Below are 27,057 nucleotides of genomic sequence, written 5' to 3'. Positions count from 1 at the left end.
CTATAACCCCCTGCCCTCCATCCCCTATAACCCCATAACTCATCCCTCACCCCATTAACCCCCCATAACTCTGGGATCCATTACAGCAGCTGAACCCACAGCCCAGCGCCGCCGGAGGGATGCGGACCCACAGACACAGCGGTGAGTTGGGGGTCCCAGTGCCCCCCACCCACCCCATAATACACCCCCCCACACCCCATAGGGACCCACAGCCCCTATGAGGGTCCCCCAGCCCCTCTGAGGGTCTCCTCACCCCCCTTGAGGGTCTCCCATCCACGGGTGGATCCTAACCCCCCACCCCCATAATTCATCCCCCCCACCCTATAGCAGACCCACAGCCCCTATGAGGGTCCCCCAACCCCCCTGGGGGTCTCCCAGCCCCTTTGAGGGTCTCCCATCCATGGGTTGGTCCCAAACTTTCCCCCAGCCCCCCACCCCATAATACACCCCCCAACCCCATAGCAGACCCACAGCCCCTATGAGGGTCCCCCAGCCCCTTTAAGGGTCTCCCATCCACAGGTGGGTCCCACCCCATAATGCATCCCCCCCCCACACCCCATAGGGACCCACAGCCCCTATTGAGGGTCCCCCAACCCCTCTGAGGGTCTCCCAGCCCCTTTGAGGGTCTCCCATCCATGGGTGGATCCCAACCCCCCCACCCACCCCATAATACACCCCCCCCACCCCATAGCAGACCCACAGCCCCACTGAGGGTCTCCCATCCACGGGTGGGTCCCAACCCCCCCCCCCACCCCATAATTCATCCCCCCCCCCCCCCATTGCAGGACCCTGTGACTGACGCAGCCCCCCCCCAGCACACAGCTGAATGGAAAGGGTGCAGAAGGTGAGGGGGGGGCTATGGGGGGGGGGCTTATAGTCCTATAGATGCCTATGGGGCACTGTATATGGGATATATGGCTGGGGGGGGGGGGGTCTTACAGTCCTATAGATGCCTATGGGGCACTGTATATGGGATATATGGCTGTGGGGGGGGGGTCTTATTGCCCTATAGATGCCTATGGGGCACTGCATATGGGATATATGGCTGTGGGGGGGGGTCTTATTGCCCTATGGATGCCTATGGGGCACTGTATATGGGATATATGGCTGTGGGGGGGGGGTCTTATTGCCCTATGGATGCCTATGGGGCACTGTATATGGGATATATGGCTGGGGGGGGGGTCTTATTGCCCTATGGATGCCTATGGGGCACTGCATATGGGATATATGGCTGTGGGGGGGGGGTCTTATAGTCCTATAGATGCCTATGGGGCACTGCATATGGGATATATGGCTGTGGGGGGGGCTTATAGTCCTATAGATGCCTATGGGGCACTGCATATGGGATATATGGCTGTGGGGGGGGGGGGTCTTATTGCCCTATAGATGCCTATGGGGCACTGCATATGGGATATATGGCTGTGGGGGGGGCTTATAGTCCTATAGATGCCTATGGGGCACTGCATATGGGATATATGGCTGTGGGGGGGGGGGTCTTATTGCCCTATAGATGCCTATGGGGCACTGCATATGGGATATATGTGTGGGGGGGGTTCTAAGTGTCCTATGGATGCCTATGGGGCACTGTATATGGGATATATGGCTGTGGGGGGGTCTTATTGCCCTATAGATGCCTATGGGGCACTGTATATGGGATATATGGCTATGGGGGGGGGGTCTTATAGCCCTATAGATGCCTATGGGGCACTGCATATGGGATATATGTGTGTGTGGGGTTCTAACTGTCCTATGGATGCCTATGGGGCCAGCCCCATCTAGTGGCCTTCCCGTATCATCCCCAACCCCAAATCTCAGCGCTGCACTCGCAGCCCACCCCAATGGCTGCACCCCATTATCGGTGCCCCCCCACCCCATTATCGGTGCCCCCCACCCCATTATCGGTGCCCCCCACCCCATTATTGCTGCCCCCACCCCATTGCTGTCCCCACCCCGTTACCTTTGTCCCCACACCCTCCCCCCAGTCGCTGACCCCAAACTGTCCCGTTTCTTCCCCCCCCGTCAGACCCCATTGACCTCCCCTGGGAGCGTCTGCTCCTCGCGCGGATCCAGCGTCCCCGGGTCACCATCCAGCATCGTGGTGAGCTGCACCCCAACCCCAACCCCAACCCCAACCCCAACCAACCCCAACCCCAATCCTATAACCCCAACCCCAACCCTATACCCCAATCCCAACCCCAACCCTACACCCCAACCCCAATCCTATAACCCCAACCCCAATCCTATACCCCAATCCCAACCCCAACCAACCCCAACCCCAATCCTATATCCCAACCCCAACCCCAACCCCATCCCAATCCTATAACCCCAACCCCAACCCCATACCCCAATCCTATAACCCCAACCCCAACCCTATACCCCAACCCCAACCCCAATCCTATAACCCCAACCCCAACCCTATACCCCAACCCCAACCCCAATCCTATATCCCAACCCCAACCCCAACCCCAATCCTATAACCCCAACCCCAACCCCAATCCTATAACCCCAACCCCATCCCAACCCCATACCCCAACCCCATACCCCAACCCCATACCCCAATCCCATACCCCAACCCCATACCCCATCCCATACCCCATCCCAATCCCATACCCCAATCCCGTACCCCATCCCAATCCCATACCCCATCCCAATCCCATACCCCATCCCAATCCCATACCCCATCCCAACCCCATACCCCATCCCAATCCCATACCCCATCCCAATCCCATACCCCATCCCAACCCCATACCCCATCCCAACCCCATACCCCATCCCAACCCCATACCCCATCCCAACCCCATACCCCATCCCAACCCCATACCCCATCCCAACCCCATACCCCATCCCATACCCCATCCCAACCCCATACCCCATCCCAACCCCATACCCCATCCCAACCCCATACCCCATCCCAACCCCATACCCCATCCCAACCCCATACCCCATCCCAACCCCATACCCCATCCCAACCCCATCCCATACCCCATCCCAACCCCATACCCCATCCTATACCCCATCCCAACCCCATCCCATACCCCATCCCAATCCTATACCATCCCCCCATCCCATACCCCGTCCCAATCCCATACCAGACCCCATCCCAATCCCCATCCCATCCTATACCCCATCCCAAACCCCGTCCCTAACCCCAGAGTGATGCTGTTATCCCACCCCCCCCCATGGGCATCCCAAAGCCCATCCCAAACCCCATCTAAAACCCCAAACCCCATCCCAATCCCATACCAGACCCCATCCTATACCCCATCCCAAACCCCATCCCAATCCCATACCAGACCCCATCCTATACCCCATCCCAAACCCCATCCCAATCCCATACCAGACCCCATCCTATACCCCATCCCAAACCCCATCCCAATCCCATACCAGACCCCATCCTATACCCCATCCCAACCCCATCCCAAAGCCCATCCCAATCCTATACCAGACCCCGTCCCCAACCCCATCCCAGACCCCCATCCCAGACCCCATCCCATACCCCCTCCCATCCCAATCCCATACCAGACCCCATCCCAAACCCTGTCCCAATCCCATCCCAGATCCCATTCCAGACCCCATAGTGATGCTGTTATCTCATTCCTCTATGGACAACCCCACTATTTCCATCCCAAACCCCAAAACAAAACCCCCCATAGGCATCCCACTATTCCCATCCCAAACCCCAAAGGGTGACATTATCCCATTCCTCCATAGACACCCCACTACTCCCATCCTAAACCCCATAATGACCCTATTATCCCATTCCTTCCATAGAAATCCCATTATTCCCACCCCATACCCCAAAACGACCCTATTATCCACCCCCTCCACATACACCCCATTATCCCCCCATACCCCATAATGACCCTATTATCCCTTACCCTCTATAGACACCCCTCTATTCCCACCCCATACCCCAAAACGACCCTATTATCCCATACCCTCCATATACACCCCACTATTCCCACCCCATACCCCATAATGACCCTATTATCCCATTCCTTCCATAGAAACCCCATTATTCCTATCCTATACCCTCTATAGACACCCCATTATCCCCCCCATACCCCAAAATGACCCTATTATCCTATACTCCCCATATACACCCCATTGTCCCCCCCATACCCCATAATGACCCTATTATCCCACCCCCTCCACATACACCCCATTATCCCCCGACACCCCATAATGACCCTATTATCCCATACCCTCCATATACACCCCACTATTCCCATCCCATACCCCAAAACGACCCTATTATCCCATATCCTCCATATACACCCCACTATTCCCACCCCATACCCCATAATGACCCTGTTATCCCATTCCTTCCATAGAAACCCCATTATTCCCACCCCATACCCCAAAACGACCCTATTATCCCATACCCCCCATATACACCCCACTATTCCCACCCCATACCCCATAATGACCCCATTATCCCCCCACACCCCATAATGACCCTATAATCTCCCCCATTCAGGCCAAGCTGGACAAGGACGTTCTGTGCTATCGGGATCTGGCCGCGATCCCAAAAGACAAAGCCATCCTGGACATCGAGCGCCCCGACCTCATGATCTACGAACCCCATTTCTCCTATTCCATAATGGAACATGGGGAGCTGCCCCATAGCAGAGAGGTCAGCGGGACCCCCATCCCATAACCCCTATATATGGGGGATCCTATGGGGTATCCTATAGGGATCTTATGGGGAATCCTATAAGGAATCCTATAAGGATCCTATAGGGGATCCTATAAGGAATCCTATAAGGATCCTACGGGGAATCCTATAAAGAATCCTATGGGGAATCCTATAGGGGATCCTATAGGGAATCCTATAAGAAATCCTATAGGGGATCCTATGGGGAATCCTATAAGAATCCTATAGGGGATCCCCTGATGATCTATGAGCCCCATTTCTCCTATTCCCTAATGGAACATGGGGAGCTGCCCCATAGCAGAGAGGTCAGTGGGACCCCCACCCCATAACCCCTAATATAGGGGATCCTATAGGGGATCATATAAGGGATCCTATGGGGAATCCTATAAAGATCCTATAGGAGATCCTATGGGGTATCCTATATGGATCCTATGGGGAATCCTATGGGGAATCCAATGGGGGATCCTATAAGGGATCCTATGGGGGAAATCCTATGGGGAATCCTATGGGAAATCCTATAAGAATCCTATAGGGGATCCCCTGATGATCTATGAGCCCCATTTCTCCTATTCCCTAATGGAACATGGGGAGCTGCCCCATAGCAGAGAGGTCAGCGGGACCCCCGCCCCATAACCCCTAATATAGGGGATCCTATGGGGGATCCTATAGGTGATCCTATGGGAAATCCTATAAGAATCCTATAGGGGATCCCCTCATGATCTACGAACCCCATTTCTCCTATTCCCTAATGGAACATGGGGAGCTGCCCCATAGCAGAGAGGTCAGCGGGACCCCCACCCCATAACCACTAATATAGGGGATCCTATAGGGGATCCTATAGGTGATCCTATGGGAAATCCTATAAGAATCCTATAGGGGATCCCCTCATGATCTACGAACCCCATTTCTCCTATTCCCTAATGGAACATGGGGAGCTGCCCCATAGCAGAGAGGTCAGCGGGACCCCCACCCCATAACCCCTCATATAGGGGATCCTATGGGGGATCCTATGGGGATCCTATGGGGAATCCTATAAGGGATCCTATGGGGAATCCTATAAAGATCCTATAGGAGATCCTATGGGGAATCCTATATGGATCCTATGGGGAATCCTATGTGGAATCCAATGGGGGATCCTATAGGGGATCCTATGGGGGAATCCTATAAGGATCCTATTGATAATCCTATAAGGAATCCTATAGGGAATCCCCTGATGATCTACGAATCCCATTTCTCCTATTCCCTAATGGAACATGGGGAGCTGCCCCATAGCAGAGAGGTCAGCGGGACCCCCACCCCATAACCCCTAATATAGGGGATCCTATGGGGTATCCTATAAGGAATCCTATAAGGATCCTATAGGGACGGGGTCATTCTCTCCTTCCCTTTTGCAGCGCTCCCTGTCGCCAAAATCCATCTCACCTCCTCCGTCCCCAGAGGTGAGGAATGGGATTTGTATGGGATTTGTGTGGGATTTGTATGGGATGGGATTTGTATGGGGTTTGTATGGGGTTTGTATGGGATTTGTATGGGGTTTGTATGGGGTCTGTATGGGATGGGGTCTGTATGGGATTTGTGTGGGGTTTGTATGGGATGGGGTTTGTATGGGGTTTGTGTGGGGTCTGTATGGGGTTTGTGTGGGGTTTGTATGGGGTTTGTATGGGATTTGTATGGGGTTTGTATGGGGTTTGTATGGGATTTGTGTGGGGTTTGTATGGGATGGGGTTTGTATGGGATTTGTATGGGGTCTGTATGGGATGGGCTGTGGGGTTTGTATTGGATCTGTATGGGATGGGGAGCGGGATTTGGGTATGGGATCTGTGGGATGGGCAGTGGGGTTTGTATGGGATGCATATGGGATGGGCAATGGGATGCACAATGGGATTGGGATGCATATGGGGTTTGCAATGGGATTGACAATGGGGTTTCCTATGGGGTTTCCTATGGGGTTTCCTATGGGGTTTCCAATGGGGTTTCCTATGGGGTTTCAATGGGGTTTCAATGGGGTTTCCTATGGGGTTTCCTATGGGGGTTTCCCATGGGGTTTCCAATGGTGTTTCCTATGGGTTTCCTATGGGGTTTCAATGGGGTTTCAATGGGGTTTCCTATGGGGTTTCCTATGGGGTTTCAGTGGGGTTTCCTATGGGGTTTCAATGGGTTTCCTATGGGGATTCCTATGGGGTTTCAATGGGTTTCCTATGGGGTTCCTATGGGATTTACAATGGGGTTTCCTATGGGGTTTCTATGGGGTTTCTATGGGATTTACAATGGGATTTACAATGGGGTTTCCTATGGGGTTTCAATGGGGTTTCCTATGGGGTTTCCTATGGGGTTTCCTATGGGGTTTCCTATGGGGTTTCCTATGGGGTTCCAATGGGTTTCCTATGGGGTTTCCTATGGGGTTTCCTATGGGGTTTCCTATGGGGTTTCCTATGGGGTTTCCAATGGGGTTCCTATGGGGTTTCCTATGGGGTTTCCTATGGGGTTTCCTATGGGTTTCCTATGGGGTTTCTATGGGGTTTCTATGGGGTTTCCTATGGGGTTCCTATGGGGTTTCCTATGGGGTTTCCTATGGGTTTCCTATGGGGTTCCTATGGGGTTTCTATGGGATTTACAATGGGATTTACAATGGGATTTACAATGGGGTTTCCTATGGGGTTTCTATGGGGTTTCTATGGGGTTTCCTATGGGGTTTCCTATGGGGTTTTCTATGGGGTTTCCTATGGGTTTTCTATGGGGTTCCTATGGGGTTTTCTATGGGGTTTCTATGGGGTTTCTATGGGGTTTCCTATGGGGTTTCCTATGGGGTTTCCTATGGGGTTTCCTATGGGGTTTCAATGGGTTTCTATGGGGTTCCTATGGGGTTCCTATGGGGTTCCTATGGGGTTTCCTATGGGGTTTCCTATGGGGTTCCTATGGGGTTTCCTGTTCCCGCAGCCCCCCCGGCCGTGGTTGGGCAGCAGCCGCCCCCCCAGCAATGCAGCGCTGCCCCCCCCCCGCCCCACAGGCAGCGCCCGCTGCAGCAGCAGCAACATGCAGCACTTCCATAGACCTGGTACTATGGGGCAATAGGGAATGGGTGGGGTGGGACGGGGTGTGGGGTGGGAGATGGTGGGGGGTGGGAGTAATGGGATGGGATGGGATGGGATGGGATGGGATGGGAGATATGGGGTGGGGGGCAATGGGGGCAATGGGATGGGAGATATGGGGTGGGGAGATATGGGAGATATGGGGTGGGAGATGATATGGGGTGGGAGATGATATGGGGTGGGAGATGATATGGGGTGGGAGATAGATATGGGGTGGGAGATGATATGGGGTGGGAGATATGGGGTGGGAGATGATATGGGGTGGGAGATAGATATGGGGTGGGAGATGATATGGGGTGGGAGATAGATATGGGGTGGGGGGCAATGGGGGCAATGGGATGGGAAATATGGGTGGGGAGATATGGGGTGGGAGATGTGGGCGTTATGGGGTGGGGAGATGTGGGGTGGGAGATGTGGGAGTTATGGGGTGGGGAGATGTGGGGTGGGAGTAATGGGGTGGAAGTAATAGGATGGGGAGCAATGGGATGGGAGATATGGGAGTAATGGGGTGGGAGATGATATGGGGTGGGAGATAGATATGGGGTGGGAGATAGATATGGGGTGGGGGGCAATGGGGGCAATGGGATGGGAGATATGGGGTGGGGAGGAATGGGGTGGGAGCTGTAATGGGATCAATGGGGTGGGAGTAATAGGATGGGGAGTAATGGGATGGGAGATGTGGGAGTAATGGGGTGGGGGGAGATATGGGGTGGGGGGAGATATTTGGGGTGGGAGATATTTGGGGTGGGAGATATATGGGGTGGGGAGATATGGGATGGGAGATATAGGGTGGGAGATATGGGATGGGAGATATAGGGTGGGAGATATAGGGATGGGAGATATGGGGTGGGAGATATGGGATGGGAGATATAGGGATGGGAGATATGGGATGGGAGATGAGATATGGGATGGGAGATATAGGGTGGGAGATATAGGGTGGGAGATATGGGATGGGGTGTAATGGGGTGGGAGCAATGGGATGGGGTGTAATGGGGTGGGAGCTGTAATGGGAGCACTGGAATGGGGAGTAATGGGGTGGGAGCAACGGGGTGGGATGGGAGTAATAGGATGGGGAGATATGGGGTGGGAGATATGGGGTGGGAGATATGGGGTGGGAGATATGGGGTGGGAGATATGGGGTGGGAGATATGGGATGGGAGATATGGGATGGGAGATATAGGGTGGGAGATATGGGATGGGAGATATGGGGTGGGAGATATGGGATGGGAGATATAGGGTGGGAGATATGGGGTGGGAGATATGGGGTGGGAGATATAGGGTGGGAGATATGGGGTGGGGAGATATGGGGTGGGAGCTGTAATGAGAGCACTGGAATGAGGAGTAATGGGGTGGGATGGGAGTAATAGGATGGGGAGATATGGGATGGGATCAGTGGGGTGGGCAGTAATGGGGTCAATGGGGTGGGAGTTATGGGATCAATGGGGTGGGAGTTATGGGATCAATGGGGTGGGAGTTATGGGGTCAATGGGATGGGAGTTATGGACTGTCCCATTTCCGACCCAGAGACCGACACGACGGAGCTGAACATCTACAAGAAGCCCCCGATCTACAGGGTGAAAGGTGAGCGGGGACGGACCCCATTGCGCCCCATAGATCCACACCCCACTGATCCCCATTGTGCCCCATAGATCCACACCCCATAGATCCCCATTGAGCCCCATAGATCCACACCCCACTGATCCCCATTGTGCCCCATAGATCCACACCCCATAGATCCCCATTGAGCCCCATAGATCCACACCCCACTGATCCCCATTGTGCCCCATAGATCCACACCCCACTGATCCCCATTGTGCCCCATAGATCCACACCCCACTGATCCCCATTGCGCCCCATAGATCCACACCCCACAGATCCCCATTGTGCCCCATAGATCCCCACCCCACAGATCCCCATTGTGCCCCATAGATCCACACCCCACAGATCCCCACCCCATATCTCACCCCATTGCGCCCCATAGATCCCTACCCCATAGATCCCCATCCCCCATCTCACCCCATTGCACCCCATAGATCCCCACCCCATAGATCCCCACCCCACAGATCCCCACCCCCCATCTCACCCCATTGCCCCCCACAGATCCTCACCCCACAGATCCCCACCCCATAGACCCCCATCCCCCATCTGACCCCATTGAGCCCCATAGATCCCCACCCCACAGATCCCCACCCCATAGACCCCCATCTGACCCCATTACCCCCCCAGACCCCCACCCCATAGATCCCCATCCCCCATCTCACCCCATTATACCCCACAGATCCCCACCCCATAGACCCCCATCTGACCCCATTCCCCCCCCAGACCCCCACCCCACACCCCACCACGGGAAGCATCTCATTGAGGATCTGATCATCGAGTCGTCCAAGTTCCCGGCAGCGCAGCCCCCAGACCCCAATAAACCCGCCAAGATCGAGACCGACTATTGGCCCTGCCCCCCATCGCTGGCTGTTATGGGTACGTGGGGATGGGGCGGGTTATGGGGCAGGTTATGGGGCGGGTTATGGGGTCATTGGGTCCCTTATGGGGTGGGTTATGGGGTCATTGGGTCCCTTATGGGGTGGGCTCTGGTTATGGGGTCATTGGGTCCATCATGGGGTGGGCTCTGGTTATGGGGTCACTGGGTCCATCATGGGGTGGGTGCTCATGGTTATGGGGTCATTGGGTCCCTTATGGGGTGGGTTATGGGGTCATTGGGTCCCTTATGGGGCGGGTTATGGGGTCATTGGGTCCCTTATGGGGTGGGTTATGGGGTCATTGGGTCCATCACGGGGTGGGTTATGGGGCCATTGGGTCCATCATGGGGCGGGTTATGGGGCCATTGGGTCCATTATGGGGTGGGTTATGGGGCCATTGGGTCCATTATGGGGTGGGTTATGGGGTCATTGGGTCCATTATGGGGTGGGTTATGGGGTCATTGGGTCCCTTATGGGGCGGGTTATGGGGTCATTGGGTCCCTTATGGGGTGGGTTATGGGGTCACTGGGTCCATTATGGGGCGGGTTATGGGGCCATTGGGTCCCTTATGGGGTGGGTTATGGGGTCATTGGGTCCCTTATGGGGTGGGTTATGGGGCCATTGGGTCCATTATGGGGTGGGTTATGGGGCCATTGGGTCCCTTATGGGGTGGGTTATGGGGTCATTGGGTCCCTTATGGGGTGGGTTATGGGGTCATTGGGTCCCTTATGGGGTGGGTTATGGGGCCATTGGGTTCCTCATGGGGTGGGTTATGGGGTCATTGGGTCCATTATGGGGTGGGTTATGGGGTCACTGAGTCCATTATGGGGTGGGTTATGGGGTCATTGGGTCCATTATGGGGTGGGTTATGGGGTCATTGGGTCCATTATGGGGTGGGTTATGGGGTCATTGGGTCCATTATGGGGTGGGTTATGGGGTCACTGGGTCCATCATGGGGTGGGTTATGGGGCCATTGGGTCCCTTATGGGGTGGGTTATGGGGCCATTGGGTCCCTTATGGGGTGGGTTATGGGGCCATTGGGTCCCTTATGGGGTGGGTTATGGGGTCATTGGGTCCCTTATGGGGTGGGTTATGGGGTCATTGGGTCCATTATGGGGTGGGTTATGGGGCCATTGGGTCCCTTATGGGGTGGGTTATGGGGTCATTGGGTCCATTATGGGGTGGGTTATGGGGTCATTGGGTCCATTATGGGGTGGGTTATGGGGTCATTGGGTCCATCATGGGGTGGGTTATGGGATCATTGGGTCCCTTATGGGGTGGGTTATGGGGTCATTGGGTCCCTTATGGGGTGGGTTATGGGATCATTGGGTCCCTCATGGGGTGGGTTATGGGATCATTGGGTCCCTCATGGGGTGGGTTATGGGGTCATTGGGTCCCTCATGGGGTGGGTTATGGGATCATTGGGTCCCTTATGGGGTGGGTTATGGGGTCATTGGGTCCCTTATGGGGTGGGCTCTGGTTATGGGGTCATTGGGTCCCTTATGGGGTGGGTTATGGGGTCATTGGGTCCCTTATGGGGTGGGTTATGGGGTCATTGGGTCCATTATGGGGTGGGTTATGGGGTCATTGGGTCCCTTATGGGGTGGGTTATGGGGCCATTGGGTCCCTTATGGGGTGGGTTATGGGGTCATTGGGTTCATTATGGGGTGGGTTATGGGGTCATTGGGTCCATTATGGGGTGGGTGCTCATGGTTATGGGGTCATTATGTCCCTCATGGGGTGGTCTCTGGTTTATGGGGTCATTGGGTCCATCATGGGGTGGGTTATGGGGTCATTGGGTCCCTTATGGGGTGGGCTCTGGTTATGGGGTCATTGGGTCCCTTATGGGGTGGGTTATGGGGTCATTGGGTCCCTTATGGGGTGGGTTATGGGGTCATTGGGTCCATTATGGGGTGGGTTATGGGGTCATTGGGTCCCTTATGGGGTGGGTTATGGGGTCATTGGGTCCCTTATGGGGTGGGTTATGGGGTCATTGGGTCCCTTATGGGGTGGGTTATGGGGTCATTGGGTCCCTTATGGGGTGGGCTCTGGTTATGGGGTCATTGGGTCCCTTATGGGGTGGGCTCTGGTTATGGGGTCATTGGGTCCCTTATGGGGTGGGCTCTTGTTATGGGATCATTGGGTCCCTCATGGGGTGGGCTCTGGTTATGGGGTCATTGGGTCCCTTATGGGGTGGGCTCTGGGTATGGGGTCATTGGGTCCCTTATGGGGTGGGCTCTGGTTTATGGGGTCATTGGGTCCCTTTATGGGGTGGGCTCTGGTTATGGGGTCATTGGGTCCCTTATGGGGCGGGTTATGGGGTGGGTTATGGGGTCACTGGGTCCCTTATGGGGTGGGCTCTGGTTATAGGGCTGGGATCATTGGGTCCCTTATGGGGTGGGGTGGGCTCTGGTTATGGGGCTCGGGTCATTGGGTCCCTTATGGGGTGGGCTCTGGTTATGGGATCATTGGGTCCCTTATGGGGTGGGTGCTCATGGTTATGGGATCATTGGGTCCCTTATGGGGTGGGCTCTGGTTATGGGGTCATTGGTCCCTTATGGGGTGGGTGCTCATGGTTATGGGGTCATTGGGTCCCTTATGGGGTGGGCTCTGGTTTATGGGGTCATTGGGTCCCTTATGGGGTGGGCTCTGGTTTATGGGGGTCATTGGGTCCATTATGGGGTGGGCTCTGGTTTATGGGGTCATTGGGTCCCTTATGGGGTGGGTTATGGGGTCATTGGGTCCCTCATGGGTGGGCTCTGGTTATGGGGTCATTGGGTCCCTTATGGGGTGGGCTCTGGTTATGGGGTCATTGGGTCCCTTATGGGGTGGGCTCTGGTTTATGGGGTCATTGGGTCCATTATGGGGTGGGCTCTGGTTTATGGGGTCATTGGGTCCATTATGGGGTGGGCTCTGGTTATGGGGTCATTGGGTCCCTTATGGGGTGGGCTCTGGTTATGGGGTCATTGGGTCCCTTATGGGGTGGGCTCTGGTTATGGGATCATTGGGTCCCTTTATGGGGTGGGTGCTCATGGTTATGGGGTCCTTGGGTCCCTTATGGGGTCATTGGGTCCCTCATAGGGTGGGCTCTGGTTATGGGATCATTGGGTCCCTTTATGGGGTGGGTGCTCATGGTTATGGGGTCATTGGGTCCCTTATGGGGTGGGCTCTGGTTTATGGGGTCATTGGGTCCATCATGGGGTGGGGTGGGCTCTGGTTATGGGGTGGGCTCTGGTTATGGGGTCATTGGGTCCCCTATGGGGTGGGTGCTCATGGTTATGGGGTCATTGGGTCCCTCTGGCCCCATAGAGACCGAGTGGAGGAGGCGGATGGCGACCAGGAGGGGGGAGGAGGAGGAGGAGGAGCTGAGTGAGGAGATGAAGAACCTGAGGGAGCTGCAGAGGGAGGAGCTGAGCAAGGTGGGGTATGGGGGGTATGGGGGGTATGGGGGGTATGGGGGGTATGAGGGGGTATGGGGGGTATGAGGGGATATGGGGGATATGGGGGGTATAGGGGGTATGGGGGGTATGGGGGATATGGGGGATATGGGGGGTATGGGGGGTATGGGGGATATGGGGGGTATGGGGGATATGGGGGATATGGGGGGTATAGGGGGTATGGGGGGTATGGGGGGTATGGGGGATATGGGGGGGTATGGGGGATATGGGGGGTATAGGGGGTATGGGGGGTATGGGGGATATGGGGGATATGGGGGGTATGGGGGGTATGGGGGATATGGGGGGTATGGGGGATATGGGGGATATGGGGGGTATGGGGGGATATGGGGAGGGGATATGGAGGGCAATGGGGTGGGATATGGGGGTAGGATATGGGGGGCAATGGTGTATGGGGGGGATATGGGGGGATATGGTGGGTGGGATATGGGGGGCAATGGGGGGGCAGTGGGGGGGGGTGGGGGGAGGAGATTTGGGGGGCAGTGGGGGATATGGGGGACAATGGGGGGGAATATGGCGGGTGGGATATGGGGGTGGGATATGGAGGGCAATGGGGGGGTGGGGGATATGGGGAGTGGGATATGGGGGGCAGTGGGGGGGATATTGGGGGGGTTATGTGGGGGGGGGGATATGGGAGGCAGTGGGGTTGGGATATGGGGGGCAGGATGTGGGGGGGGATATGGGGGGTGGAATATGGGGGGCAGTGGGGCATATGGGGGGATATGGGGGGTGGGATATGGGGGGCAGTGGGGCATATGGGGGGATATGGGGGGTGGGATATGGGTTCAATAGGGGGTGGGATATGGGAGGCAGTGGGGGGGATATGGGGAGTGGGATATGGGGGGCAATGGGGAGTGGGTGGGATATGGGGGGGTGGGATATGGGGGGCAATGGCGTATGGGGTGGATATGGGGGGCAGTGGAGGATATGCGGGACAATGGGGGGGATATGGGGGGTGGGATATGGGGGGCAATGGGGGGGATATGGGGGAGGATATATGGGGGGTGGGATATGGGAGGCAGTGGGGGATATGGGGGGATATGGGGGGTGGGATATGGGTTCAATAGGGGGTGGGATATGGGAGGCAGTGGGGGGGGATATGGGGAGTGGGATATGGGGGGCAATGGGGAGTGGGTGGGATATGGGGGGCAGTGGAGGATATGCGGGACAATGGGGGGGATATGGGGGGTGGGATATGAGGGGTAATGGGGGGGGGTATGGGGGGTGGGATGTGGGGTGGGATATGGGGGGCAATGGGGGATGTGGGGGGGTGGGGGATAGGGGTGGGATGGGGGTGGGATGTGCTTGGGGATGTGTATGGGATGGGGAAGGGGATGGGGGTGGGATGGGATGGGATGGGATGGGATGTGCTATGGGGTATGGATGGGATGGGATGGGATGGGTATGGGATATGGATGGGATGGGATGGGATGTGCTATGGGGTATGGATGGGGTGGGATGTGGGATATGTATGGGATGGATATGGGATATGCCATGGGATATGTATGGGATGGGATAGGATGTGCCTTGGGATCTGTATGGGATGGGGATGGGATGGGATGTGTATGGGATGTGCTGTGAGATATGTATGGGATGGGATGGGGATGGGGTGTGCCATGGGATTTGTATGGGGTTTGTATGGGGTTTGTATGAGGTTTGTATGGGGTTTGTATGGGGTTTGTATGGGATGGGGTGTGCCATAGGATCTGTATGGGATGGGGATGGGATGTGCATGGGATGGGATAGGATGTGCTATGGGTATGGATGGGATGGGATCTGTATGGGATGGGATGGGATGTGCCATATGATATATATGGGATGGGATGGGATGTGGGATATGATATATATGGGATGGGATGGGATGTGGGATATGATATATATGGGATGGGGATGGGATGTGCCATGTATGGGACGGGATGGGGGTAGGATCTATATGGCCGTTGCCATACAGATCTCACAGTGCCCCCCCATATCCCCCCATATCCCCCCCCAGGTGACGTCCAACCTGGGGAAGCTGATCCTAAAGGAGGAGATGGAGAAATCCCTCCCCATCCGCAGGAAAACCCGATCCCTGCCCGACAGGACCCCGCTGCATACGGGTACATGGGGACAGGGACCCTATGGAGACCCTATGGAGACCCTATGGAGACCCTATAGAGACCCTATAGGGACCCTATGGAGACCCTATAGAGACCCTATAGGGACCCTATGGAGACCCTATAGAGACCCTATAGAGACCCTATAGGGACCCTATGGAGACCCTATAGAGACCCTATAGAGACCCTATGGAGACCCTATGGAGACCCTATGGAGACCCTATAGGGACCCTATGGAGACCCTATAGAGACCCTATGGAGACCCTATGGAGACCCTATAGGGACCCTATGGAGACCCTATGGAGACCCTATGGAGACCCTATAGAGACCCTATGGAGACCCTATGGAGACCCTATAGAGACCCTATGGCCCTACAACACCCCCAGACACACACAGACCCCTTTAATACCCCCCAGACCCCTTTAATCCCCCCACTGAGACCCTTTTTACCCCCCACAGACCCATTTCCCCCCCCCCAGATCCTTTTATCCCCCCCTAGACCCCCCAATATCACCCCAGACCCCATTTAACCCCCACCCCAGACCCCTTTAATCCCCCCCAGACCCCTTTTAACCCCCCCTGACCCCCTTTAACCCCCCCAGGCCCCCCAATGTCACCCCAATGACTCCCCATACCCCATTAATCCCCCCCATACCCCATTAATCCCCCCCAGACCCCTTTAATCCCCCCTTTAACCCCTTTTACCCCCCCCAGACCCCTTTAATCCCCCCCATACCCCATTAATCCCCCCACTGAGACCCATTTAATCCCCCCCAGACCCCTTTTAACCTCCCCGACCCCTTTAATCCCCCTTTAACCCCTTTTATCTCCCCCAGACCCCATTAATCCCCCCATACCCCATTAATCCCCCCATACCCCATTAATCCCCCTAGACCCCTTTAATCACCCCCAGACTCCATTTAACCCCCCCAGACCCCTTTTACCCCCCACAGACCCTCTACTATCACCCCAATAACACCCCATGATACCCCAGACCCCTTTTAATACCCCCCCAAAACCCCTTTTACCCCCCCCACCCCAGGCCACTTTTATCCCCCTCAGATCCCTCCTAACCCCCCCCAGACCCCTTAAATCCCCCCCTGGACCCCCTTTATCCCCTGACCCCTTTAACCCCCCCCAGACCCCATTTATGCCCCCCCAAACCCCTGTAATCCCCCCCAGACCCCCTTTATCCCCCCACCCCAGACCCTTTATCCCCCCCCATACCCCTCCTGACCCCCCCAGACCCCTTTAATCCCCCAACCCCTTTTATCCCCACCCCCCAGACCCCTTTTAATACCCCCCAGACCCCTTTTAATACCCCCCAGACCCCTTTAATCCCCCCCAGACCCTTTAATCCCCCCCAGACCCCTTTAACCCCCCCAGACCCCTTTAATCCCCCCCAGACCCCTTTTAATACCCCCCAGACCCCATTTATGCCCCCCCCAGACCCCTTTTAAACCCCCCCAAACCCCCTAATGTCATCCCAATGACACCCCATGACACCCCCGACCCCATTAACCCCCCAGACCCCATTTCCCCCCCTAACCCCATTTATCCCCCCCCAGCCCTACACACGTGCAGTTATAAGAGCTCCTCGCTGCCCCCATCCGGACGCAGCACCTTGACCAGGGTGAGTGGGGTGGGATTGGGGTCGGGGCTGGGACCCCCGGGTTTGGGGTCGGGGTGATGGTACCATTGGGTTTGGGGTTGTGGCCCTATTGGGGTCGGGGTGATGGTACCATTGGGTTTGGGGTTGTGTCTCTATTGGGGTCGGGGTGATGGTACCATTGGGTTTGGGGTTGTGTCTCTATTGGGGTCGGGGTGATGGTACCATTGGGTTTGGGGTTGTGTCTCTATTGGGGTCGGGGTGATGGTACCATTGGGTTTGGGGTTGTGGCCCTATTGGGGTCAGGGTGATGGTACCATTGGGTTTGGGGTTGTGGCCCTATTGGGGTCAGGGTGATGGTACCATTGGGTTTGGGGTTGTGGCCCTATTGGGGTCGGGGTGATGGTACCATTGGTTTTGGGGTTGTGGCCCTATTGGGGTCGGGGTGATGGTACCATTGGGTTTGGGGTTGTGGCTCTATTGGGGTCGGGGTGATGGTACCATTGGGTTTGGGGTTGTGGCCCTATTGGGGTCGGGGTGATGGTACCATTGGGTTTGGGGTTGTGGCCCTATTGGGGTCAGGGTGATGGTACCATTGGTTTTGGGGTTGTGGCCCTATTGGGGTCGGGGTGATGGTACCATTGGGTTTGGGGTTGTGGCTCTATTGGGGTCGGGGTGATGGTACCATTGGGTTTGGGGTTATGGCCCTATTGGGGTCGGGGTGATGGTACCATTGGGTTTGGGGTTGTGGCTCTATTGGGGTCGGGGTGATGGTACCATTGGGTTTGGGGTTGTGGCTCTATTGGGGTCGGGGTGATGGTACCATTGGGTTTGGGGTTATGGCCCTATTGGGGTCAGGGTGATGGTACCATTGGGTTTGGGGTTATGGCCCTATTGGGGTCGGGGTGATGGTACCATTGGGTTTGGGGTTATGGCCCTATTGGGGTCGGGGTGATGGTACCATTGGGTTTGGGGTTGTGACCCTATTGGGGTCAGGGTGATGGTACCATTGGGTTTGGGGTTATGGCCCTATTGGGGTCAGGGTGATGGTACCATTGGGTTTGGGGTTGTGGCCCTATTGGGGTCGGGGTGATGGTACCATTGGGTTTGGGGTTGTGTCTCTATTGGGGTCGGGGTGATGGTACCATTGGGTTTGGGGTTGTGTCTCTATTGGGGTCGGGGTGATGGTACCATTGGGTTTGGGGTTGTGTCTCTATTGGGGTCGGGGTGATGGTACCATTGGGTTTGGGGTTGTGGCCCTATTGGGGTCAGGGTGATGGTACCATTGGGTTTGGGGTTATGGCCCTATTGGGGTCAGGGTGATGGTACCATTGGGTTTGGGGTTGTGGCCCTATTGGGGTCGGGGTGATGGTACCATTGGGTTTGGGGTTATGGCCCTATTGGGGTCGGGGTGATGGTACCATTGGGTTTGGGGTTATGGCCCTATTGGGGTCGGGGTGATGGTACCATTGGGTTTGGGGTTGTGACCCTATTGGGGTCAGGGTGATGGTACCATTGGGTTTGGGGTTATGGCCCTATTGGGGTCAGGGTGATGGTACCATTGGGTTTGGGGTTGTGGCCCTATTGGGGTCGGGGTGATGGTACCATTGGGTTTGGGGTTGTGTCTCTATTGGGGTCGGGGTGATGGTACCATTGGGTTTGGGGTTGTGTCTCTATTGGGGTCGGGGTGATGGTACCATTGGGTTTGGGGTTGTGTCTCTATTGGGGTCGGGGTGATGGTACCATTGGGTTTGGGGTTGTGGCCCTATTGGGGTCAGGGTGATGGTACCATTGGGTTTGGGGTTGTGGCCCTATTGGGGTCAGGGTGATGGTACCATTGGGTTTGGGGTTGTGGCCCTATTGGGGTCGGGGTGATGGTACCATTGGTTTTGGGGTTGTGGCCCTATTGGGGTCGGGGTGATGGTACCATTGGGTTTGGGGTTGTGGCTCTATTGGGGTCGGGGTGATGGTACCATTGGGTTTGGGGTTGTGGCCCTATTGGGGTCGGGGTGATGGTACCATTGGGTTTGGGGTTGTGGCCCTATTGGGGTCAGGGTGATGGTACCATTGGTTTTGGGGTTGTGGCCCTATTGGGGTCGGGGTGATGGTACCATTGGGTTTGGGGTTGTGGCTCTATTGGGGTCGGGGTGATGGTACCATTGGGTTTGGGGTTATGGCCCTATTGGGGTCGGGGTGATGGTACCATTGGGTTTGGGGTTGTGGCTCTATTGGGGTCGGGGTGATGGTACCATTGGGTTTGGGGTTGTGGCTCTATTGGGGTCGGGGTGATGGTACCATTGGGTTTGGGGTTATGGCCCTATTGGGGTCAGGGTGATGGTACCATTGGGTTTGGGGTTATGGCCCTATTGGGGTCGGGGTGATGGTACCATTGGGTTTGGGGTTATGGCCCTATTGGGGTCGGGGTGATGGTACCATTGGGTTTGGGGTTGTGACCCTATTGGGGTCAGGGTGATGGTACCATTGGGTTTGGGGTTATGGCCCTATTGGGGTCAGGGTGATGGTACCATTGGGTTTGGGGTTGTGGCCCTATTGGGGTCGGGGTGATGGTACCATTGGGTTTGGGGTTGTGGCTCTATTGGGGTCGGGGTGATGGTACCATTGGGTTTGGGGTTATGGCCCTATTGGGGTCGGGGTGATGGTACCATTGGGTTTGGGGTTGTGGCTCTATTGGGGTCGGGGTGATGGTACCATTGGGTTTGGGGTTGTGGCTCTATTGGGGTCGGGGTGATGGTACCATTGGGTTTGGGGTTATGGCCCTATTGGGGTCAGGGTGATGGTACCATTGGGTTTGGGGTTATGGCCCTATTGGGGTCGGGGTGATGGTACCATTGGGTTTGGGGTTATGGCCCTATTGGGGTTGGGGTGATGGTACCATTGGGTTTGGGGTTATGGCCCTATTGGGGTCAGGGTGATGGTACCATTGGGTTTGGGGTTGTGGCCCTATTGGGGTCGGGGTGGTGGTACCATTGGGTTTGGGGTTATGGCCCTATTGGGGTTGGGGTGATGGTACCATTGGGTTTGGGGTTATGGCCCTATTGGGGTCAGGGTGATGGTACCATTGGGTTTGGGGTTGTGGCCCTATTGGGGTCGGGGTGGTGGTACCATTGGGTTTGGGGTCGGGGTGATGGCAGTGCTGGGTTTGGGGTCGGTGCTGTTTGGGGTCGGTGCTGGGTTTGGGGTCGGTGCTGGGTTTGGGGTCGGTGCTGGGTTTGGGGTCGGTGCTGTTTGGGGTCGGTGCTGTTTGGGGTCGTGGTGGCAGTGCTGACCCTATATCCCCATTGATCCCATTCAGCTGCAGTCAGCAGAGTTCAGCTCAAGCAGCAGCGACCAGGGCAGCCCAGGTGAGCGGCGCCTCCTTATGGGGCCGGTTCCTTTTGGGGCCGGTTCCTTTTGGGGCCGGTTCCTTTTGGGGCCGGTTCCTTTTGGGGTCGGATCCTTTTGGGGCCGGTTCATTTGGGGTCGGTTCCTTTTGGGGTCGGTTCCTTTTGGGGCCGGTTCCTTTTGGGGTCGGATCCTTTTGGGGTCGGTTCCTTTTGGGGCCGGTTCCTTTTGGGGTCGGTTCCTTTTGGGGCCGGTTCATTTGGGGTCGGTTCCTTTTGGGGTCGGATCCTTTTGGGGTCGGTTCCTTTTGGGGTCGGATCCTTTTGGGGCCGGTTCCTTTTGGGGCCGGTTCCTTTTGGGGTCGGTTCCATTTGGGGCCGGTTCCTTTTGGGGCCGGTTCCTTTTGGGGCCGGTTCCTTTTGGGGCCGGTTCCTTTGGGGCCGGTTCCTTTTGGGGTCGGTTCATTTGGGGCCGGTTCCTTTTGGGGTCGGTTCCTTTTTGGGGCCGGTTCCTTTTGGGGTCGGTTCATTTGGGGTCGGTTCATTTGGGGTCGGGTCCATTTGGGGTCGGTTCCTTTTGGGGTCGGTTCCTTTTGGGGCCGGTTCCTTTTGGGGCCGGTTCCTTTTGGGGCCGGTTCCTTTTGGGGTCGGTTCCTTTTGGGGCCGGTTCCTTTTGGGGTCGGGTCCTTTTGGGGTCGGATCCTTTTGGGGTCGGTTCCTTTTGGGGTCGGTTCCTTTTGGGGTCGGGTCCTTTTGGGGTCGGGACTGATCTGTGCTGTTCTCTCTTATAGGGCTGCAGGTGAGCGCTCAGCCGGAGGATTGAGGACAATGGGGTGACAATGGGGTGTTATAGGGTGATATTGGGGTGTTATGGGGTGACAATGGGGTGACATTGAGGTGCTATGGGGTGTTTGGGGTTACATGGGGTGTTATAGGGTGACACTGAGGTGTTATGGGGTGTCATCAGGGTGTCATAGGGTGACATTGGGGTGTTATGGGGTGACAATGGGGTGTTATGGGGTGACAATGGGGTGTTATAGGGTGACATTGGGGTGTTATGGGGTGTTATGGGGTGACATTGGGGTGTTATGGGGTGTTATAGGGTGACATTGGGGTGTTATGGGGTGACATTGGGGTGTTATAGGGTGACATTGGGGTGTTATGGGGTGACAATGGGGTGATATGGGGTGACATGGGGTGTTATGGGTTGTTATAGGGTGACAATGGGGTGACACTGGGGTGGCATTGAGGTGTTATGGGGTGACATGGGCTGTCGTGGGGTGACAATGGGGTGTTATGGGGTGTTATGGGATGTTATAGGGTGACACTGGGGTTTTATGGGGTGACATTGGGGTGTCGTGGGGTGACATGGGGTTTTATAGGGTGGCAATGGGGTGTTATGGGGTGTTATAGGGTGACATTGGGGTGTTATAGTGTGACATTGGGGTGTTATGGGGTGTTATGGGGTGACATTGGGGTGTTATGGGGTGACAATGGAGTGACATGGTGTGTCATGGGATGTTATGGGGTGTCACTGGGGTGTTATAGGGTGACATTAGGGTGTGATGGGATTACACTGGGGTGACATTGGGGTGACAGTGGGGTGACAATGGGGTGTTATGGTGTGTTATAGGGTGACATTGGGGTGTTATGGGGTGACAGTGGGGTGTTATAGGGTGACATTGGGGTGTTATGGGGTGACAGTGGGGTGTTATAGGGTGACATTGGGGTGTTATGGGGTGACAGTGGGGTGTTATAGGGTGACATTGGGGTGTTATGGGGTGACAGTGGGGTGTTATAGGGTGACATTGGGGTGTAATGGGGTGACAGTGGGGTGACATTGAGGTGCTATGGGGTGTTATGGGGTGTTAGGGGTTACATGGGGTGTTACAGGGTGACACTGGAGTGTCATAGGGTGACATGGGGTGTTATAGGGTGACAGTGGGGTGACACTGGGGTGTCATTGGGGTGTCTTAGGGTGTCATTGGGGTGTTATGGGGTGACATGGGGTGTTATAGGGTGACTATGGGGTGTTATGGGGTGTCTGAGGGTGTTATGGGATGATACCTGGGGTTAATGGGGTGTTATAGGGTTGATGGGGGGTTCCCATGGCTGTGCCCCATATATGTGGGGTTTGTCCCTATAGAACGGCCAACGCGGGCGCATGGACCGCGGGAACTCCCTGCCCAGTATGTTGGAGCAGAAGGTGAGTTATGGGGGGGGGTTATATGGGGTCAGTGGGGTGGGGGGCTCAATGGGGTCAATGGGGGTGGGTTTGTATGGGGGGCTCAATGGGGTCAGTGGGGATGGGTTTATATGGGGTCAATGGGGTGGGGGGCTCAATGGGGTCAATAGGGATGGGTTTATATGGGGGGGTCAATGGGGTGGGGGGATTTATATGGGGTCAATGGGGTGGGGGTCTCAATGGGGTTAATGGGGATGGGTTTATATGGGGGGGTCAATGGGGTCAATAGGGATGGGTTTATATGGGGTCAATGGGGTGGGGGGCTCAATGGGGTCAATAGGGATGGGTTTATATGGGGGGGTCAGTGGGGTGGGGGGATTTATATGGGGGTCAATGGGGTGGGGGTCTCAATGGGGTCAATGGGGGTGGGTTTATATGGGGGGCTCAATGGGGTCAATAGGGATGGGTTTATATGGGGGGCTCAATGGGGTCAATGGGGATGGGTTTATATGGGGGGCTCAATGGGGTCAATAGGGATGGGTTTATATGGGGGGCTCAATGGGGTCAATGGGGATGGGTTTATATGGGGGGTGGTCAATGGGGTGGGATTTATATGGGGTCAGTGGGGTGGGGGGCTCAATGGGGTCAATGGGGATGGGTTTATATGGAGGGGTCAATGGGGTGGGGGGGTGGAATTATATGGGGTCAATGGGGTGGGGATTTATATGGGGGGGTCAGTGGGGTGGGGGGGGATGGATTTATATGGGGGGGGAAATGGGGGGGGGAATGGGTTTGTATGGGGTTAATGGGGGGGGGTTTATATGGGGGGTCAATGGGGTGGGGGGGATTTATATGGGGGGGTCAATGGGGGGGAATTGGGTTTATATGGTGGGGGGTCAATGGGGTGGAGGGGGTCAGTGGGGTGGGGGGTGATGGGATTATATGGGGGGTGTCAATGGGGTGGGGGGATGGGTTTATATGGGGTTAATGGGGGGGGGGGTTATATGGGGGGGTCAATGGGGTGGGGGGGGTTGGGTTTCTATGGGGGGGGTTGGGTTTCTATGGGGGAGGTTATAGGTTTCTATGGGGGGGGTCTCACATCTCCCCCCATCCTGCCAGATCTACCCCTATGAGATGCTGATGGTGACAAATAGGGGCAGGGTGAAGCTGCCGCCTGGGGTGGACAGGACAAGGCTGGAGGTAGGGGGGGATATGGGGGGATATGGGGGGAGATGGGGAGTGTGGGGGGAGAGGGGGGGTGTGGGGGGATGGATATGGGGTGAGGGGGGAGATAGATATGGGGTGAGATGGGTGTGGGGTTTGGGGCCAGTGTGATGTTGGGGTTTGGGGTCAGTGTGTTATTGGGGCCAGTGTGATGTTGGGGTTTGGGGTCGGTGTGTTAATGGGGTTTGGGGTCTCTGTGTTATTATGGGTTGGTCCCATCCCTGGGGTCTCTGTGTTCTTATGGGGGGGGTTTGGGGTCGCTGTGTTAATGGGGTCGGGGTGTTAATGGGGTTTGGGGTCTCTGTGTTATTATGGGGGGGGGGTTGGGGGTCACTGTGTTAATAGGGTTTGGGGTTGATGTTAATGGGGTCGGTGTGTTAATGGGGTCGGGGTGTTATTGGGGTTTGGGGTCTCTTTGTTCTTATAGGGGGGGTTTGGGGTCGCTGTGTTAATGGGGTTTGGGGTCAGTGTGTTATTGGGGTCAGGGTGTTATTGGGGTTTGGGGTCTCTGTGTTCTTATAGGGGGGATTTGGGGTTGGTGTGTTAATGGGGTCGATGTGTTATTGGGGTTGGGGTGTTATTGGGGTTTGGGGTCGTTGTTATTGGGGTTTGGGATCAATGTGATATAGGGGGGGTTGGGGTCACTGTGTTAATAGGGTTTGGGGTCGATGTTATTGGGGTCACTGTGTTAATGGGGTTTGGTTTCTCTCTATGTTATTATGGGGGGGTTTGGGGTCGCTGTGTTAATGGGGTTGGGGTCGGTGTGTTAATGGGGTCGGGGTGTTAATGGGGTTTGGGGTCTCTGTGTTATTATGGGGGGTTTGGGGTCAGTGTGTTAATAGGGTTTGGGGTCGATGTTATTGGGGTTGGTGTGTTAATGGGGTTGGGGTGTTATTGGGGTTTGGGGTCTCTGTGTTATTATGGGGGGGGTTTGGGGTCACTGTGTTAATGGGGTTTGGGGTTGATATTATTGGGGTTGCTGTGTTAATGGGGTCGGGGTGTTATTGGGGTTTGGGGTCTCTGTGTTCTTATGGGGGGGGGTTGGGGTCGCTGTGTTAATGGGGTTTGGGGTCGTTGTTATTGGGGTTTGGGGTCAATGTGATATAGGGGGAGTTTGGGGTCAGTGTGTTAATGGGGTTCGGGGTCTCTGTGTTCTTATGGGGGGGGTTTGGGGTCACTGTGTTAATGGGGTCGGGGTGTTATTGGGGTTTGGGGTCGTTGTTATTGGGGTCAGTGTGATTTTGGGGTTTGGGGTCAGTGTGTTATTGGGGTTTGGGGTCGCTGTGTTAATGGGGTTTGGGGTCGATGTTATTGGGGTCGGTGTGTTATTGGGGTTTGGGGTCTCTGTGTTATTATGGGGGGGTTTGGGGTCACTGTGTTAATGGGGTTGGGGTGTTAATGGGGTTGGGGTGTTAATGGGGTTGGGGTGTTAATGGGGTTGGGGTGTTAATGGGGTTTGGGGTCTCTGTGTTCTTATGGGGGGGGGTTTGGGGTCACTGTGTTAATAGGGTTTGGGGTCGATGTTATTGGGGTCACTGTGTTAATGGGGTTTGGGTTCTCTCTATGTTATTATGGGGGGGTTTGGGATCGCTGTGTTAATGGGGTCGGTGTGTTAATGGGGTTTGGGGTGTTATTGTGGTTTGGGGTCTCTGTGTTCTTATGGGGGGGGATTTGGGGTCACTGTGTTAATAGGGTTTGGGGTCGATGTTATTGGGGTTGCTGTGTTAATGGGGTTTGGGTTCTCTCTATGTTATTATGGGGGGGTTTGGGGTCGCTGTGTTAATGGGGTTGGGGTCGCTGTGTTAATGGGGTCGGGGTGTTAATGGGGTCAGTGTGTTAATGGGGTTGGGGTGTTAATGGGGTTTGGGGTCTCTGTGTTATTATGGGGGGGGGTTTGGGGTCACTGTGTTAATAGGGTTTGGGGTTGATGTTATTGGGGTCGGTGTGTTATAATGGGGTCGGGGTGTTATTGGGGTTTGGGGTCGTTGTTATTGGGGTTTGGGATCAATGTGATATAGGGGGGTTTGGGGTCGGAGTGTTATTGGGGTTTGGGGTCTCTGTGTTATTATGGGGGGGGGTTTGGGGTTGCTGTGTTAATAGGGTTTGGGGTCGATGTTATTGGGGTCGGTGTGTTAATGGGGTCGGGGTGTTAATGGGGTTTGGGGTCGTTGTTATTGGGGTTTGGGATCAATGTGATATAGGGGGGGATTTGGGGTCTCTGTGTTAATGGTGCCTGGGCTCGTTGTTATGGGCTCGTTGTTATGGGCTCGTTGTTATGGGCTCGTTGTTATGGGCTCGTTGTTATGGGCTCATTGTTATGGGGTCCCTGCTCTCATTGTCCCCTATGTCTCCCCCTCCCCTATTTCCCCCAGCGCCATTTGTCCCCCGCCGATTTCCTGCGTGTTTTTGGGATCCCCCCCGAGCAGTTCTCCAGGCTGGCGCTGTGGAAACGCAACGAGCTCAAGAAGAAAGCCTTCCTCTTCTGAGCCCCATGGATCGCTATGGGGTTTAATGGGACCCCCATAGACCCCCCATAGACCCCACAACACCCCATAGACCACACAGCACCCCATAGACCAAACAACACCCCCCATAGACCCCACAACACCCCATAGACCCCACAACACCCCATAGACCACACAACACCCCCCATAGACCCCACAACACACCCCATAGACCCCACAACACACCCCATAGACCCTACAACACCCCATAGACCCCACAACACACCCCATAGACCCCACAACACCCCCCATAGACCACACAACACCCCCCATAGACCACACAACACACCCCATAGACCCCACAACACCCCATAGACCACACAGCACACCCCATAGACCCCACAACACCCCATAGACCCCACAACACCCCCCATAGACCCCACAACACCCCCCACCTTAATGTGCCCCATCCCTGTAGGATTA

At 55.7% G+C, this 27,057-nt stretch overlaps 2 protein-coding genes across 3 annotated transcripts; both read left to right on the top strand.

Moving 5' to 3' along the window:
• On the top strand, positions 1-27,028 carry DMTN (dematin actin binding protein). Of its 2 annotated transcripts, XM_085510501.1 has the most exons (16): positions 1-141; positions 786-844; positions 2,024-2,098; positions 4,481-4,636; positions 6,052-6,096; positions 7,595-7,712; positions 9,271-9,327; positions 10,069-10,221; positions 13,530-13,639; positions 15,669-15,774; positions 17,340-17,404; positions 20,694-20,742; positions 21,513-21,520; positions 22,868-22,927; positions 24,026-24,106; positions 26,503-27,028. In XM_085510501.1, the coding sequence occupies exons 2-16, from the start codon at positions 827-829 to the stop codon at positions 26,614-26,616; spliced, it is 1,215 nt and encodes a 404-aa protein (XP_085366627.1). In that variant the 5' UTR covers positions 1-141; positions 786-826; the 3' UTR covers positions 26,617-27,028. The 2 variants fall into 2 exon arrangements, with proteins under 2 accessions (XP_085366627.1, XP_085366626.1); XM_085510500.1 differs by lacking the exons at positions 13,530-13,639; positions 21,513-21,520; positions 22,868-22,927; positions 24,026-24,106; positions 26,503-27,028 and having other exon boundaries at positions 20,694-20,806.
• LOC146759132 (uncharacterized) lies at positions 2,493-4,474 on the top strand (the record flags this gene model as incomplete). Its single annotated transcript, XM_085510785.1, has 2 exons — positions 2,493-3,140; positions 4,078-4,474. Coding segments are annotated over 2 exons (1,026 nt in total), but the record flags the coding sequence as incomplete, so codon positions are not given.
• Positions 27,029-27,057: the final 29 nt, after the last annotated feature.

The sequence above is a fragment of the Coturnix japonica genome, chromosome 10, assembly GCF_054131305.1.
Source record: "Coturnix japonica strain WE chromosome 10, WE-NBRP24, whole genome shotgun sequence".
In the NCBI taxonomy this organism is placed as follows: Eukaryota; Metazoa; Chordata; class Aves; order Galliformes; family Phasianidae; genus Coturnix; species Coturnix japonica.
The sequence above is the reverse complement of the archived record's forward strand: the minus strand, read 5'-3'. Positions and strand labels throughout refer to the sequence as shown.

Excerpts from the sequence above, each read along its gene's own strand:
- DMTN (XM_085510501.1), top strand. Across the intron at positions 4,637-6,051 it reads AGCTGCCCCATAGCAGAGAG|CGCTCCCTGTCGCCAAAATC; the intron begins GTCAGCGGGACC and ends TCCCTTTTGCAG. Across the intron at positions 17,405-20,693 it reads GACGCAGCACCTTGACCAGG|CTGCAGTCAGCAGAGTTCAG; the intron begins GTGAGTGGGGTG and ends GATCCCATTCAG.